We start from the raw sequence: 13,031 nt of genomic DNA on the forward strand, positions 1-13,031 counted from the left end.
ATTGAGCCATCTCTCCAGCCCCAAATTTGTTTTTTTACTTCTGAACACTTTTTTCTTATATTTAAGAAATAATGTGTGGGCCGGCCAAATAGTTCAGTGGATTAAAGCACTTGCAAGCAGGCGCAGGGGCCGGGGTTTCAATCCCTGCGCCCACTGTGCCAACCACGCCCCTAGGGTGCACGAGGCAGCAATTGAGACTGAACCTGGTGGTGTGCACGTGTAATCCCAGCTCTTGGGAGGCTGTAAGCAGGCAGATCACTGAGTTCAGTCTAGTAGTGAGACCCTAAACACCCTGTAGACCCTTCCTTAAAAAAAATACAGAAAAAAAAAAGATGTGTGACCAAATTAAAACAGAACACATTTACAAATACATGCTTATGTTGGTATTTACCATTTGGAAAAAACCAAACATTAAAAATGTTATTCATTTAAAAAGTGAATCTACTTAACATAAATAGCATTTTGAAATAAGCCTATGTTTTCTTTTTTTTTGTATTTTAGTACAGGGTCTACAGTGTCTTACTACACAGATTGGACTCATAGTGCTTCTTCTGTTTTTAGTCTCCCAAGCGCTGGTATTACAGGCACATGCCACCATGCCCAGTCTCAGTCGCCATCTCAGTGCACCTGGGGTGGGGCCAGCACAGCATGCTGGAGATTGAACCCTGGTTCCCATGGCTGCCTAAGCAGGTGCTGTAATCTGCTGAGCTATCTGGCTGGCCCTAGCCTGTGTTTTCTAATCCTTAAAATAATTTAGTGGGCAATATCTTGTACTTTTTTGCAAATGTCTTTGTTCTGGCATAGTTTAAAAGATAACTGAATTTTCATGTCTGTTTTGGATCAGTCTAATGTGATGCATTGTTTTCATTGAATCATGGAAAAAATTGAGCTTCCTGTACATGAGGTTAGAAAAGAAAAGTGCATTTTAATAGCCTTTCAAATCATTATGAATGTTCTCCTTACTACAGCAAAGCTCAACAAGTGATAGTTTCTTAAAGGGCAGGACCTGAACTGCTACTGATGTTTGTATTCTGTACACTATTGTTTATTTGCCCATTTTTTACTTTTATTTTTTACCCAATGCTAATAATCCTCTGATATCATGCATTGTTCATTTGGGAAATACTGACTTCCCAAGTCGTATAGCTTTTTCAAGTATTGACATGTTCAATTTATAGTTTTAAAAAATTACATTTGTGGCTGAGATTTTTAGCTCAGTGGTAGAATGCTTGTGTAGCATGCGTGAGGTCTGAGTTGTATCCCCTGTACTAGGTATATACCCAAATGTATTTCTAGGCTCACAGACTTTAGTAGAAAAGTCTTTAGTAGGAAGCTGTCAAGCTCACCATGGCAGAAACAAAGTTTCCAAACTTCTAATTTTTAATTGGAAACACTGATTTTATCACTAGCCATGAGTAACGTCAGTAGCTATCCTTGAAGTGGCATATTTACTTTATTAACGTTCAGAAAAAACTGTAATTTGTCACTCAGGTGCTTTCTCATTGAAAACTGGTGTTCTTTGAAAAAAATGACTCTTTGCAACTCAGACATACACATTTTGCTTTGCAACAGCTATTGTCTTATCGCTATGCATCAGATGTGTTTTATGTGTACCGCACTTCTCCTTGTGTGACACAATACTGCAAAGGTGCGTAGCACTGTACTTTGTGCTAAGGACCATTATTGTTTTTATACCATCCTTGCAAGTATCAACACAGTGGAAAAATTCAGTAGTATTTTGGTACCATCACAGAAAAGAGAGATAGAAACCAGAGGCTTTAGGGGCAAAAGGAACAAACATCCTTTGAGGAGCACTCTGAACTTTTCTTACTATCTTAAGGCCTATTTACAGTACTTACATGTGTTTGTGTCTCCTCCAAAGGGAGCGTGGGTGTACACTCTTGAGAACTGTTGTGATCAGCGACTTGGCTTTCCGTGCCAGTACAGAGTTGACTCTGGGCATGAAATTTGATTATTGGATTATTGATTCTCTCCTCTGGTAGGACTGCATAGAATTTCTCTAGGGACTTATCAAATGGTACAGAATTGATGGCCCCCTCTTCTGGTGTGTTACACCTGTGTGAGTGATCACACCACTGCACACTACTGCCCTGGGTGGTTTTCCATGGTTATCTGCCTGCCTAGAGGAGAGAGTGGCTTGATAGGCTGACTGTGCAGGCTCGTGGAGGAGAGAGAGAATGTCACAGGTGGTTCTGAAAGCTGGATCCCCAGCCTAGCGCCATCATAGCATCCACCTGTGTGAAAAGTGTTCCTCCCTCCCTGTGCCTTTTGCTTTGTGTCCTTGTGCCTCTAGCTGTTTATTTTCTGTCCTAGGGCACATGGGGACACGCAGCACTGCCGGAAGGCTCTGCATCGGGCTGTCCAGTGCACCAGTGACTATCCTGAACATGTCTGTGAAGTGTTGCTCACCATGGAAAGGACAGAAGGTGGGACCCTTCGCCCCCCCCCCCCACTTTCTGCTTGGAGCCCTGCCTGCTTGCACTTGGTCTGCAGTGGGAGTGTCTGCTCACAGTCTGTGTGGACACACTGTGGTCTTGGCCATCACCTTGCAGGCGCATACTCTGATTAGACTGTCATCAGGGCCTCACCATGGGGCCAGGCCCTCCTGTGGCTCCTCTCACCATCTTCAGCTGCTAGGGCTCTGAAGTGTTCCTAGTGTGGGTTTCTCATAATTCGTTGTTGTAGGGACTGTGCCATACATTGGAGGACATTTAGCCAGTTGGTTTCTGCCTGTTAATGCCAGTAGCAGCCCTCCCCATCCAACCAGATGTGGCAACCAGAAATGTCTCTGGACATGGCCAAAATGAATGTCCCTGGGTGGGAATGTCCCCAGTGGCGAACTCCTGCTCCACTGTTAGACCCATATCCCTTGAAGCCTGCCAGAGGCTCTCATGTTAAGCTGTAGACCTGAAACAAAAGTAAAACAGCATGAATTCATCTGTGGGCACTGGTCTGCACTTGGGTTATGAGCCCTGGAGGCCAGACACCTGAACAACGATAGAAACACTACCTTAGCATTTGAGTCTTCAGTCTTGTATAGCTGTGTTGTGCCTTCTCTATCAGTATTTTCACAAGCTTGGCCATTGAGGGCCTGTAGCTCCTAAGAAATTGTTCAGTCACTGTCCTATACTGGGACAAAATACCCAATACCCACAACTTGGAGGAGGAAGAAGAGAAAGTTTTGTCTTGTTTAATGTTTTTACAGGAGTGAGGCAATAGTCAGTCTACTGCAAGCAGGAAAAGCATGGTGGAAGGGCCTGGCTCACTGCTTTGCGGCCAGGAAGCAGAGGGGAAGGAAGGGGAAGAGCAGAGGGGAGAAAGGTGCTCCCCAGTGACTTCAATCAGGCCCCTCGTTTTAATAGCAGGTCTGCTGTGGTGCCCCCCAATCTAATCACTTTTTTTCTTGGTACCAGGAATTGAATTTGGCCCTTGTGCCGCTGAACTGTGTCCCTGGGTGTAGGAGACACTTTCAGGTCCTTGTCTCCGTCCAAGAAGCCAATATTTAATATTTGTAATCCCAAAGTTATGTTATTGGAATCCCATCAAGTTGATCCCAGTCTACCACTTTCAATGCAACCCATGGCAAAAATAAAGACACTAGATTATATTTTCAATCATTGGGGAGTTGAGGGGCTCTAAGTCCAGCCATGAAGATGGCTTTCCGGAACCAAGAGAGTGACCCAGGGCCTCACCTGGTTTTATTTAGTGGAGGAGTGGCTTGAGGAGGATTGACTGAGAATTGTGGGAAGTAAGTGACTACCATGAGCTGAGCTAGGTGGATGGCCTAAATTTACCTCTGCCATATGCAAAGAGGATATGCAGAGAGTAATCTACATTACATAGTATCTAATGTTTAGGTAAGTCTAGTGCTTCAGCTTTGATGTAGTCTTTCAAGCCCCAGAAAGTCATAGCCTCTGTCTTGAGGCTCGATCCCAGCTGGTGGCATGGAGCTCGCTCTACCGTCCTGTCTCGACCTGGCTCACATTAAAGAGCAGCAGGTATAGGTTACTAGGGAAACGTGCAGGCCACCTTCAAAGACTATCACCAGCACCTCAGCTAGACCAATATACATTGCTTAAGGCCAACTGAAGGATAAACAGAAGTCCTGGCCAGCTCTGTACATAACAATACGAGGAAATAGGGTCAGGCTCAGGCCAAATGGAGACAGTGGCTCCTCTTTCAAGGAGAGCTGCTCAGGTGGTCCTCCACACCTGGGCCCATGATCTAATCACCTCCCCCACACAGGAGATTTTTCTGGGGCACATTTTAGATGTGAACCATGACACTGTGGTCCTATTCTCCTCTCAAGTCTCTTCTCTCCCTGTCCCCAACCTAGTCTCCAGATAGAATATACTTAGGACTGTTTGAATTCCAGTCTTCAAGCCTGTGTATATTTTCTTAGGAGGAACTCTTCAGTTTTTACTGTTTGAAGGGAGAAAGCTCTTGAGATATGAGAGATTAAGAAAATTATGTCCAAGGGCTGGCGAGATAGCTTAGGCAAGCATAGGGACTGGGGTTTGATCCCCAGCACTACATATGGTGCTGCCCCCCCCCCCCCATGCTGAGCCGGCTACTGAGACTGGGCATGGTGGTGCACACCTGTAATCCCAGCGCTGGGAGGCTGAAAACAGGAGGATCACTATGATGCAGAGCTGCATAATGAGACCATGTACCAAGTACATTAAAAAAAAAAAAGAAAAAGAAAATTATGCCTTTATACCCTTCAGAAACCTAGGGTGAAAGTTTCCCGTCTGTTTCTGTGTAGGTACTTTAGAAGACTGGGATGTAGCTGTTCAGAAAACTGAAACCCGATTAGCACGCGTCAAAGAACAGAGAATGAAGGTAATGAGAGTTGTCTGGAGGTTGGAACCTCTCCTAGCTCTTGTGGCTGTTTGATACAGTGTTTTGTCAAAACATTGTAGGTCTTTGTAAGAAATCTGTCTTATTCATAAAGTTTATAAATAGCTGACTCAGTGGCTGGGTGTGGTGGAGCATGCCTGTGGGAGGCTGAGGTGAGGATTGCTGTGCGTTCAAGGCCAGGCTGGACTCCAAAGTGAGTTCCAGGCCAGCTTGAAACTACAAAGTGAAAAATCCTGTCTTAAAATGATGAAAAAAGAAGAAAAAGTAGACTTAGTTTTTCATTTGTCATCTTTTTCAGTTAGTTTAAAACTGGCTCTCACAGTAAATACTTTTTCACGTAGTGGATATTTGGGACCTAAAGTGTACTGGGACTGATGAGAAAGAGTAAAGAGGAGCTGTACTTGACCTGAGTGGAACAGGAGCCCCCGACTTTCTTAGGGCCCCAGCTTTAGAACCTGGGCTTCCCCTCTCAGGGGTCATGGCGGAGAACAGCGTGAGCCTACCATGCACTGGTGGTCGGAGGCCTGAGAGGCCCACGGGAGCCCAGTGCTGGGGTGGGTGTGAGCACCCTCATTGTTCTCTCCCCCGGGCTGCTTCTCGATGGTGAATCTACTGCTCCCCTCCTGCTTCTTGTCTCATCGCAAGCTAGGCAGCCATTGGAAACATCACTGTGCCCAACGAGCCATCCTGTTTCCACTTTTGTAGGCTGCTGAGAAGGAAGCAGCCCTGGCGCAGCAGGAAGAAGAGAAGGTGGAACAGCGGAAGAGGGTGCGAGCTGAAAAGAAGGCACTGAAGAAGAAGAAAAAGCCCAGAGGTGCAGACAAGCCCAGAGAAGAGGAAGATGAGAAAGAGTGGGGTGATGCTGATGGAGGTAGGAGGCTTTGTAGAGACGTCTCAGACCTACAGAGAAGTTGCACATGTACCCTGGAGAACTTTGTGTTCCTGACCTGTTGGAGGATGTTCTGCCAGCCTGACGCCCTTGCCGCACTATGGAGCGTGTGCTGCAATGCCGTCAGCGCTGGCCTGTTCCCACTGCTGGATCCTCGGGGCCCGCTCGCTATGTGCCTCTTCCCAGTAGTAGTGTCCTTTGTGGTTGAAGGGTTCAGTTTAGCATCAAGGTTTTGTTTTGCCATTCTGCCTTGACTCTTCAATCTGGAACATTCTTTAGACCTGGGCACTTCTGAAGGGCATAGGCTAGTTACTTGTGTCCCACAGAACAGATTTGGCTGATATTTCTGGTAGTTAGATTTTGGTGTGCTGCTGTAGGAACACAGTCAGGCCGTGCTCTTGTTGCATTTCATTGGGTGGCATATCGTTTCAGTGTGTCCCTTTACTGCTCAGGTTTGTGTGGTTGTGATTGTCTTGTTTTTCTGCTGCAAAGTTAATTTTTTACTTTTACTTAAGTATTTAACCAAAATGTTTCTCATCAAGCTTCTAGATTATTTATATTTTTCTGTATCTTATGGACTGGACTCACATCTGTGATCTGTCAGGCCAGCTGTTCAGGTGGATGCTTATGATCTCTAGTTTGGCTAGCAGAAAGCCCTCCCACAGGCTTCTCTGTCCTCTGAGCTGCAGACAAGCGATTGATTGGTCGCTTCCTTCGACTCAGGCGTGCAGTGCTCTAGGCTTGTCCTGTACTCTCCTGTGACTTGGCCCTGTGGTCTGCTGTTCTCTTCAGGGGTCCTGGAGTCGCAAGTAGACCTAGTGGGTTCAGGGCATGCGTGCCATGGCGGATATTGTGCTGCAGGCCCTCTGACTGTGGAGCTAAGGAATATGTTTATACCCTTATTTACTTTACACTCTGTGGTGTTGAAAGCCATAAGATTTTTCCGGGACCTGCATTTCAGCTACCTCTGAGGTACTTGGGCTAGGCTCCTCCTTTTTTGCTACCAGTACCCTTTTCTGACTTTGAGAAGCCTGGCTCAGTTATCTTCAGCAGTCACTCTGTCAGTTTCCTGCCTCCCCTCTGAGTAGGTGCCCTCCTCCCGTAGTGGTCCCAGGGTGTGGTGCTGGCCACTGTGCTGCACAGTCACCCTTGCCCCTCCACCCGGCCATCACACTGTGGCTGCCTGCCCAGTGTCATCTCCCCTCTGTACCCCAAGGTGGGGTCCCTTCTCCATTGCCTATGCGTACACCTCCCGGGCCTGGCTTCAGTCGCTGCACCACTGCTCGGCCCACCCTGCATAGGCACCTGCCTCACTTGGCCCATTGACTGAATTTTCCAGGTTGTGTTTCTGTCATCCACTTAATTTCAGGGATGGGCAGCTCTGGTCAGCTCTGGTCAGCTTTACTTCAGTAGTCAGGATAAAGACTTTTCTCAGGACATTGAAGGACTCAGAACATTTTCCTAGTGTTCTGTGTTAGCAGAGGGTTTGAAGCAGGGGCAAAATCATAGAATAGCCCATCCTTTTTTTTTTTTTTTTTTTTTTTTACATTATTGGGGATTGAACTTGGGACTTTACACTTACCAGGAAGGTGATTATGCTGCTGAGCTATCTCCTCAGCCTTAATTGCCCATTCTTGTGTTCTGTGTATGGGACCTTATTCCTGGTCTGCATGGTGAGGCAGGCGTGACTTGGGACCACAGTGTGCAGTTAGGACTGTGGGAGGTGATGTGGGTTGCGGTGGGGACAAAGAAAGCACAGGGGTTGACTCCCGACTCCCTGCCACAAGGGTACAGCATGTGGCATTGGGGATGGTGAGGATCATCCTATGGAAACAAAGGGAAGAGAAGGAAGGGAGAGGTGCTTCTCACAGTCCTGAAGGTGAAGTTAGTGAGATGCAGAAGCACAGAATGACCTGATGTTTTCTCTGTGCTGCAGGGTTGGCTGTGTGCTCAGATGCCCAGCAGGAGGTTGGTGACAGTATTAGGGGTGGCTGGAACTGGGGTACAGGCCAGTGCGGCCCAGCTCAGAATGCCCTTCCATACAGTGAGGATGTGGGCTCCCCTGAGATGCAGCGGGTGAGTGGGCCAGGAAATTTGGGCTCAGGATGGATGCCAGCTGAGCTTTGGCACTGCCCTCTGGTGGCATAGGTAAGTGTGGGATGGAGTAGAGTGTGGTTGAGGTCTTTCTGTTGAAGGACACACGACAGTATTGAAAGGAATCAGACCCTTGGGAACTCGTTGCAAAGCGTGGTCTGTGGAGTGTGTACAGCTGTCGCTTAGGGGCTGGTTTCCATGTAGGCACTGCTCCTGGGCTGACCTGGCCTTTCCCAGAGAGGACCCTGGGTCTGGGACCTCTGATCTTCTTCATAGTGAGGAGTGGGTAAGGGGATTTATATTACTGCTTCCCCTTGGGGATCCCACTTACTGGAGCAGAGCTGGGGCCCAGAAAGTGGTCTGCAATCTGGGAGGGCCGTGAAAGACCTCCCTGGGTGTGGCACCTGCCCCTGTGTGTCCGTCCCTTGGACTCGTACACACAGGTGGGAGGAGCCTTCACCCTGCACCTGTGCAAGCTTGAAGAGATGGGATAGCTGACCATTGCTATTCTCTCTTGAAACCCACAGAGCAGCCTGCCAAGCGCAGAAGGGTGGAGAACAGTGTGGCTCCAGCAGGAGTGGATCCAGGCACGGAAGAGGAATCAGCACTCACCAGAAAACACACAACCATGGATGTTGAGACCCCTTCAAAGCAGAAGGAGAAGGCGGCTGCCCTGAAGCGGGACATGCCCAAGGTGTCCCATGACAGCAGTAAGGACAGCATTACTGTCTTTCTCAGCAACCTGCCCTACAGCATGGGGGAGCCGGAGGTGAAGCTCAGGCCACTCTTTGAGGCCTGTGGGGAGGTAGCAGAAATCCGTCCCATCTTCAGCAACCGTGGTGACTTCCGTGGCTACTGCTATGTGGAGTTTAAGGATGAGAAGTCAGCCCTTCAGGCCCTGGAGCTGGATCGGAAGAACGTGGAAGGGAGGCCGATGTTTGTCTCCCCCTGTGTGGATAAGAGCAAAAACCCTGATTTTAAGGTATGTCATGGGGCAAGGAATGCCTTTTGTGGGAGTGGGAGAAGCGCTTTTCACAGTGCTTCCCCTGCAGCACCCAGATTTGCACCAGCACAGACAGCTCTGCTCCGTAGGAGCTGCGCTTACACCTGACCAGGTCTGACCCATGGTTCAGCCCTTTGAGGCTGCACTGGCTTAGTATTGATGATGAAGCTAGGAGTTGAAATGATGGCTACTTTCCATGGAACGCTGACTGAGAGACATGGTCATGCTGCATTAGTTTTGGCCTTAGTAACTCCTTACCAGAACTCTATGAATGGCTGCTTTTTTACTCCTTGGTACTAGAGGTTGAACCCAGGGCTTTTGCGCTGAGCTACTTCCCCAGACTTGTACTTTTTTTTTAAAGATAGGATCTCACTTAATTATCAGGGCTGGGCTCAAACTGGCCTCAGCCTCCCAGGGGCTGGAATTACAGGAATATGCCACCATATCTGGCTTCAAATGTCTGCTTTTATCTTTGCCATTTTAAAGGCCTGGACAGTGATTTGCCCAGGCAGTTGGGTTAGTTGGTTAACAAATGCCTCACCTAGCTGGGCGTATCCAAATTATGGGTTCCCTGCCTCTCCTGCAGGTGTTCCGGTACAGCACCGCCCTGGAGAAGCACAAGCTGTTCATCTCAGGCTTGCCCTTCTCCTGCACAAAGGAGGAGCTGGAAGACATCTGTAAGGTGCACGGCACTGTGAAAGACCTCAGACTGGTCACCAACAGGGCTGGCAAACCGAAGGTCAGCACTTGGGCAGACATTGCCTGGTCTCCTGAGACTCAGGCAGACGAGTCATTTCTACATTGTTCAGGGACTGTTCAGTGCTAGAGTGGCTTCCTGATTTGTCTGCGAGAAACAAATGACAATGGAAAAACAAGCACATTGCTACACTTCCATGTAGAATCAGCTTAATCTTTTGTAGCTGATTGTAATAAAAAAGAATTAGTTGTTTGGAAAATTGTGAAAATTTACAGGTGTCCCCGTGTGGCCCTCTAGGATGGGTCAGTGCTGTGGCCAGAGGTGGGAGGCATTCTGAGGATTGCCCTGTGCAGGTCAGTGGTCTGTCCACCTGACTCCTTACCCAACCTCATGTCCTTTGAAATCCTTTCACATTACAGTGTTTTATTTTTTGAGGCAGGGCTCACTGTTTCCTAGGCTGGCCTCAGACTGTTCTGCCTTTGCCTGTGAGTAGCTGGGATTGTAATTATATGTCACTGTGCCTGGCTTTATCATACTGTGTTTTGAGTATTGTTTTAAACATGGTTTTGGATTCCTTCTTACCCTATTCTCCACATAGGTTGATGGAGAATTAAAGAATGAAAAGGAGGGGCTAAAGGGGCAGGAGACATTGGTGCTCCTTGGGCCACTTACCCTCTAAGCGGGCCACTGCCTCGAGTGTTTGCTCTACTCATATCGGTCTTCCATCTTGCTCTGTCTATTGGAGCAGACAGGACGCTGACCCAGAAGGGGTTTGGGATGTTAGGTGCAGCCAGAGGGAAGCAGTGCATAAGCCTGAATGTAGAGCATGGCAGTGCTGGGGTGGTGACTGGGCAAGAGATGCCTGGCTGGCTGCTTTCCCAATGAGGCCCGACCCCTGCCCCATGTGAGGAGCCAGCAGCATCAGTGGCTCTGGATCTCGCCTTTCAGGGCCTGGCCTACGTGGAGTATGAAAATGAATCCCAGGCGTCACAGGCTGTGATGAAGATGGACGGCATGACTATTAAAGAGAATATCATCAAAGTGGCAATTAGCAATCCCCCTCAGAGGAAAGTTCCAGAGAAGCCAGAGGCCAGGAAAGCACTAGGGGGCCCCATGGTGCCGCGGCAAATGTACGGAGCGTAAGTATTTGCGGGCTCGTATTGGTCCAGCACTGGCAGTGGAGGGTTCGCCCAGCAGGGAGGAGTTGCGCAGTGGTGCTGTAGGTGGGGAAAGATGCTCCTGTGTGATCGCGGGTCCTGCTGGACCCACAGAACAAGTCCCAGGAGGACGCAAGCCAGTTTATACTTCTCATTTATGTAAGGGAATTATTTTTTAAATAAAGTTTATTGAAAAGCAACTGTACTTCCACTTCATGGTGACAAGAACAGAACATGTTGTTTACAAGAGTATTAAAATATGGAAGTTAAATTAAGCCTCACCACAAAATTTCCAAGACCTATATAGAAGACTAGAAAACATTACAGAGAAATTGAAGATTTCAGGAAGCATTTTAAGGTGAAACACTTGAAGATAACTCAAAAACTGATCTAATCTCATTCGAATGAAAATTCCAGTTGGGAATTTTTTAAAGGAAGTAATTATTTTAAGTTCCTCTTTGCCAGTTAATCTGTGTATTTAATGCAAAGCCTGACAACTGCATGCTTGCCCTTCTCTAGCCAGAGCTGCAGTTGTTTCCGTGAAGCCTCTGCTTTTCCCTTGATGGGCTGAGGCAGAGTGTGGCAGTTACTGGGGGTTGAAAGCTGCCAGTGTCCTCCTTCTCCTCCTCCACATGAGACTGTTGCACTGGGTTGGTCCCTGCCAGAGCTGAGAACGAGGCAGTTTGTTCACGTGTTTATCACTTACTGGCCAGGCCCAAGGACAGGACTGTCTTATTGCTTGTGTTTTTTATTTTTCAACTTTAAAATTGTCCTGTCTTATTTTCAGTTAAGCCAGGGCCATGCGTGCTTTCTGGGAAAGGTACTTTCAGTGTTTATCTTTTCCAGGCGTGGGAAGGGGAGGACCCAACTCGCTCTGCTGCCCCGTGCCCTGCAGCGCCCCACCACTGGCACTGCACAGGCGGAGAACGGCCCTGCCCCCTGCCCAGCAGCTGCCACCTCTGCAGCCAGCGAGGCGCCCAAGATGTCCAATGCTGACTTTGCCAAGCTGCTTCTGAGAAAGTAAACGGCACTCTGAGGCAGGAAGTGCCTTCGCGCTGGCCAGGCAGACCATTCTCTACCCCACTGCACCCTGGGGACGGAAGGGCTGGTGCAGCATCTGCAGGCTCCTGGGGACCCTTCCCATGGCTCAGACAAAGGACAGAGGGAGCCTGTTCAAGGAAAGAGACGCTGAGTACTCCCTCACATTGAGGGCAGGCGGAGAGGGTGATCGCCCCACAGGCTGCCCAGGGCGGCTGGCCCAGCACACTGGTGTCTTGAAGAGAGAGGAGCGGAAGTGAGCCAGGACCATGGCCTCTGAGATGCACTTGTTTCAGCGCTTTCTGCCCTTTTTATACACTTCTCTCACACCCTGCACAGCACCTGTGCCCATCACTCTTAGTTTTTGAAAGACAAAAGATGAGACGGCATATGTGAGTGACTCTTCCGAATGGCCTACTGTAGTTAAGTCACATGAAAGAAATCAGTGGATTTTTGTTTAAGGAGGTTGTGTGTTTTCTATTATGTATTTGTAAATGACATACACATCTGTTGTTTTATGTTTCCTACAAGCAAGAATGTTTTGACAGCTCTTGTTTTATATAGGAATTCCGAGTGCCCTGGCTGTGGACCGTTTTTTTTTTTTTTTTTTTTTTTCTTCTAGTGACTAGTGATCTGTATTCTTTGTCTAAATGTTGAGTTTCTGCCCTTTGATTCTGTTTAAATTCCATGTCGGTTGTAAATTTCAATTCTCAAAATATTTAGCTATGTTTATTAAACCGGAATTCTCTTAAAAATGTCTTACTCTGGTACTCAGGCATTCACAAGTGGGTGTATTTTGAAATGGGTGTACCTTGCTTTACCTGATAGTTGTGTAAATAGAAGTTTTGTAAGTCAAATCCTGTTGTACTTTGGTTTAAATTATTTCATCAGTGATGTGTCTTCAGTTTTAAACTTGAATTTACAGCAGTTGACATTTCAGCTTTTTAAGCTTTTTTTCCTCTTTGATCAACTATTTGTTGCTATGAAGTCTGTGTTTCCAGGTCAGTAGGAAAACTCCAAAGGCACTGCAGAGGAAAAAACATCAGGGAATCCTTTTAGGTGTCATGGAAATTATCTCATTTGTCTGTTTTTTGTAAGTTTCAGTTTCTGTGTATCAGCTTCCTAATTTTTTTTTAAACTCAGCATTTTTAATGGACAAATTTCAGTACATAAAAAAGTAGACACAGCCCTAAAATAAACTCCTACATGCTGTCACTGAGCCTTGGCCTCACTCCGGCCCATCTCACTGTACCTGCCCACCCCCCCTTCCCA

The 13,031-nt window shown here is 47.5% G+C and overlaps 1 protein-coding gene across 2 annotated transcripts in view; it reads left to right on the forward strand.

The window, feature by feature from the left end:
* Sart3 (squamous cell carcinoma antigen recognized by T cells 3) overlaps positions 1-12,947 on the forward strand; it is a 35,176-nt gene extending 22,229 nt beyond the window's left edge. For both annotated transcript variants that reach the window (XM_004636281.2, XM_004636282.2), the window contains exons 13-19: positions 2,335-2,447; positions 4,787-4,863; positions 5,587-5,752; positions 8,392-8,846; positions 9,454-9,606; positions 10,513-10,703; positions 11,568-12,947. In XM_004636281.2, coding sequence (XP_004636338.1) covers positions 2,335-2,447; positions 4,787-4,863; positions 5,587-5,752; positions 8,392-8,846; positions 9,454-9,606; positions 10,513-10,703; positions 11,568-11,745 — 1,333 coding nt within the window. In that variant the 3' untranslated portion in view covers positions 11,746-12,947. The remainder of the gene's footprint in view (positions 1-2,334; positions 2,448-4,786; positions 4,864-5,586; positions 5,753-8,391; positions 8,847-9,453; positions 9,607-10,512; positions 10,704-11,567) is intronic.
* Positions 12,948-13,031: the final 84 nt, after the last annotated feature.

This window comes from Octodon degus, unplaced genomic scaffold (genome assembly GCF_000260255.1).
Source record: "Octodon degus isolate 3935 unplaced genomic scaffold, OctDeg1.0 scaffold00079, whole genome shotgun sequence".
In the NCBI taxonomy this organism is placed as follows: Eukaryota; Metazoa; Chordata; class Mammalia; order Rodentia; family Octodontidae; genus Octodon; species Octodon degus.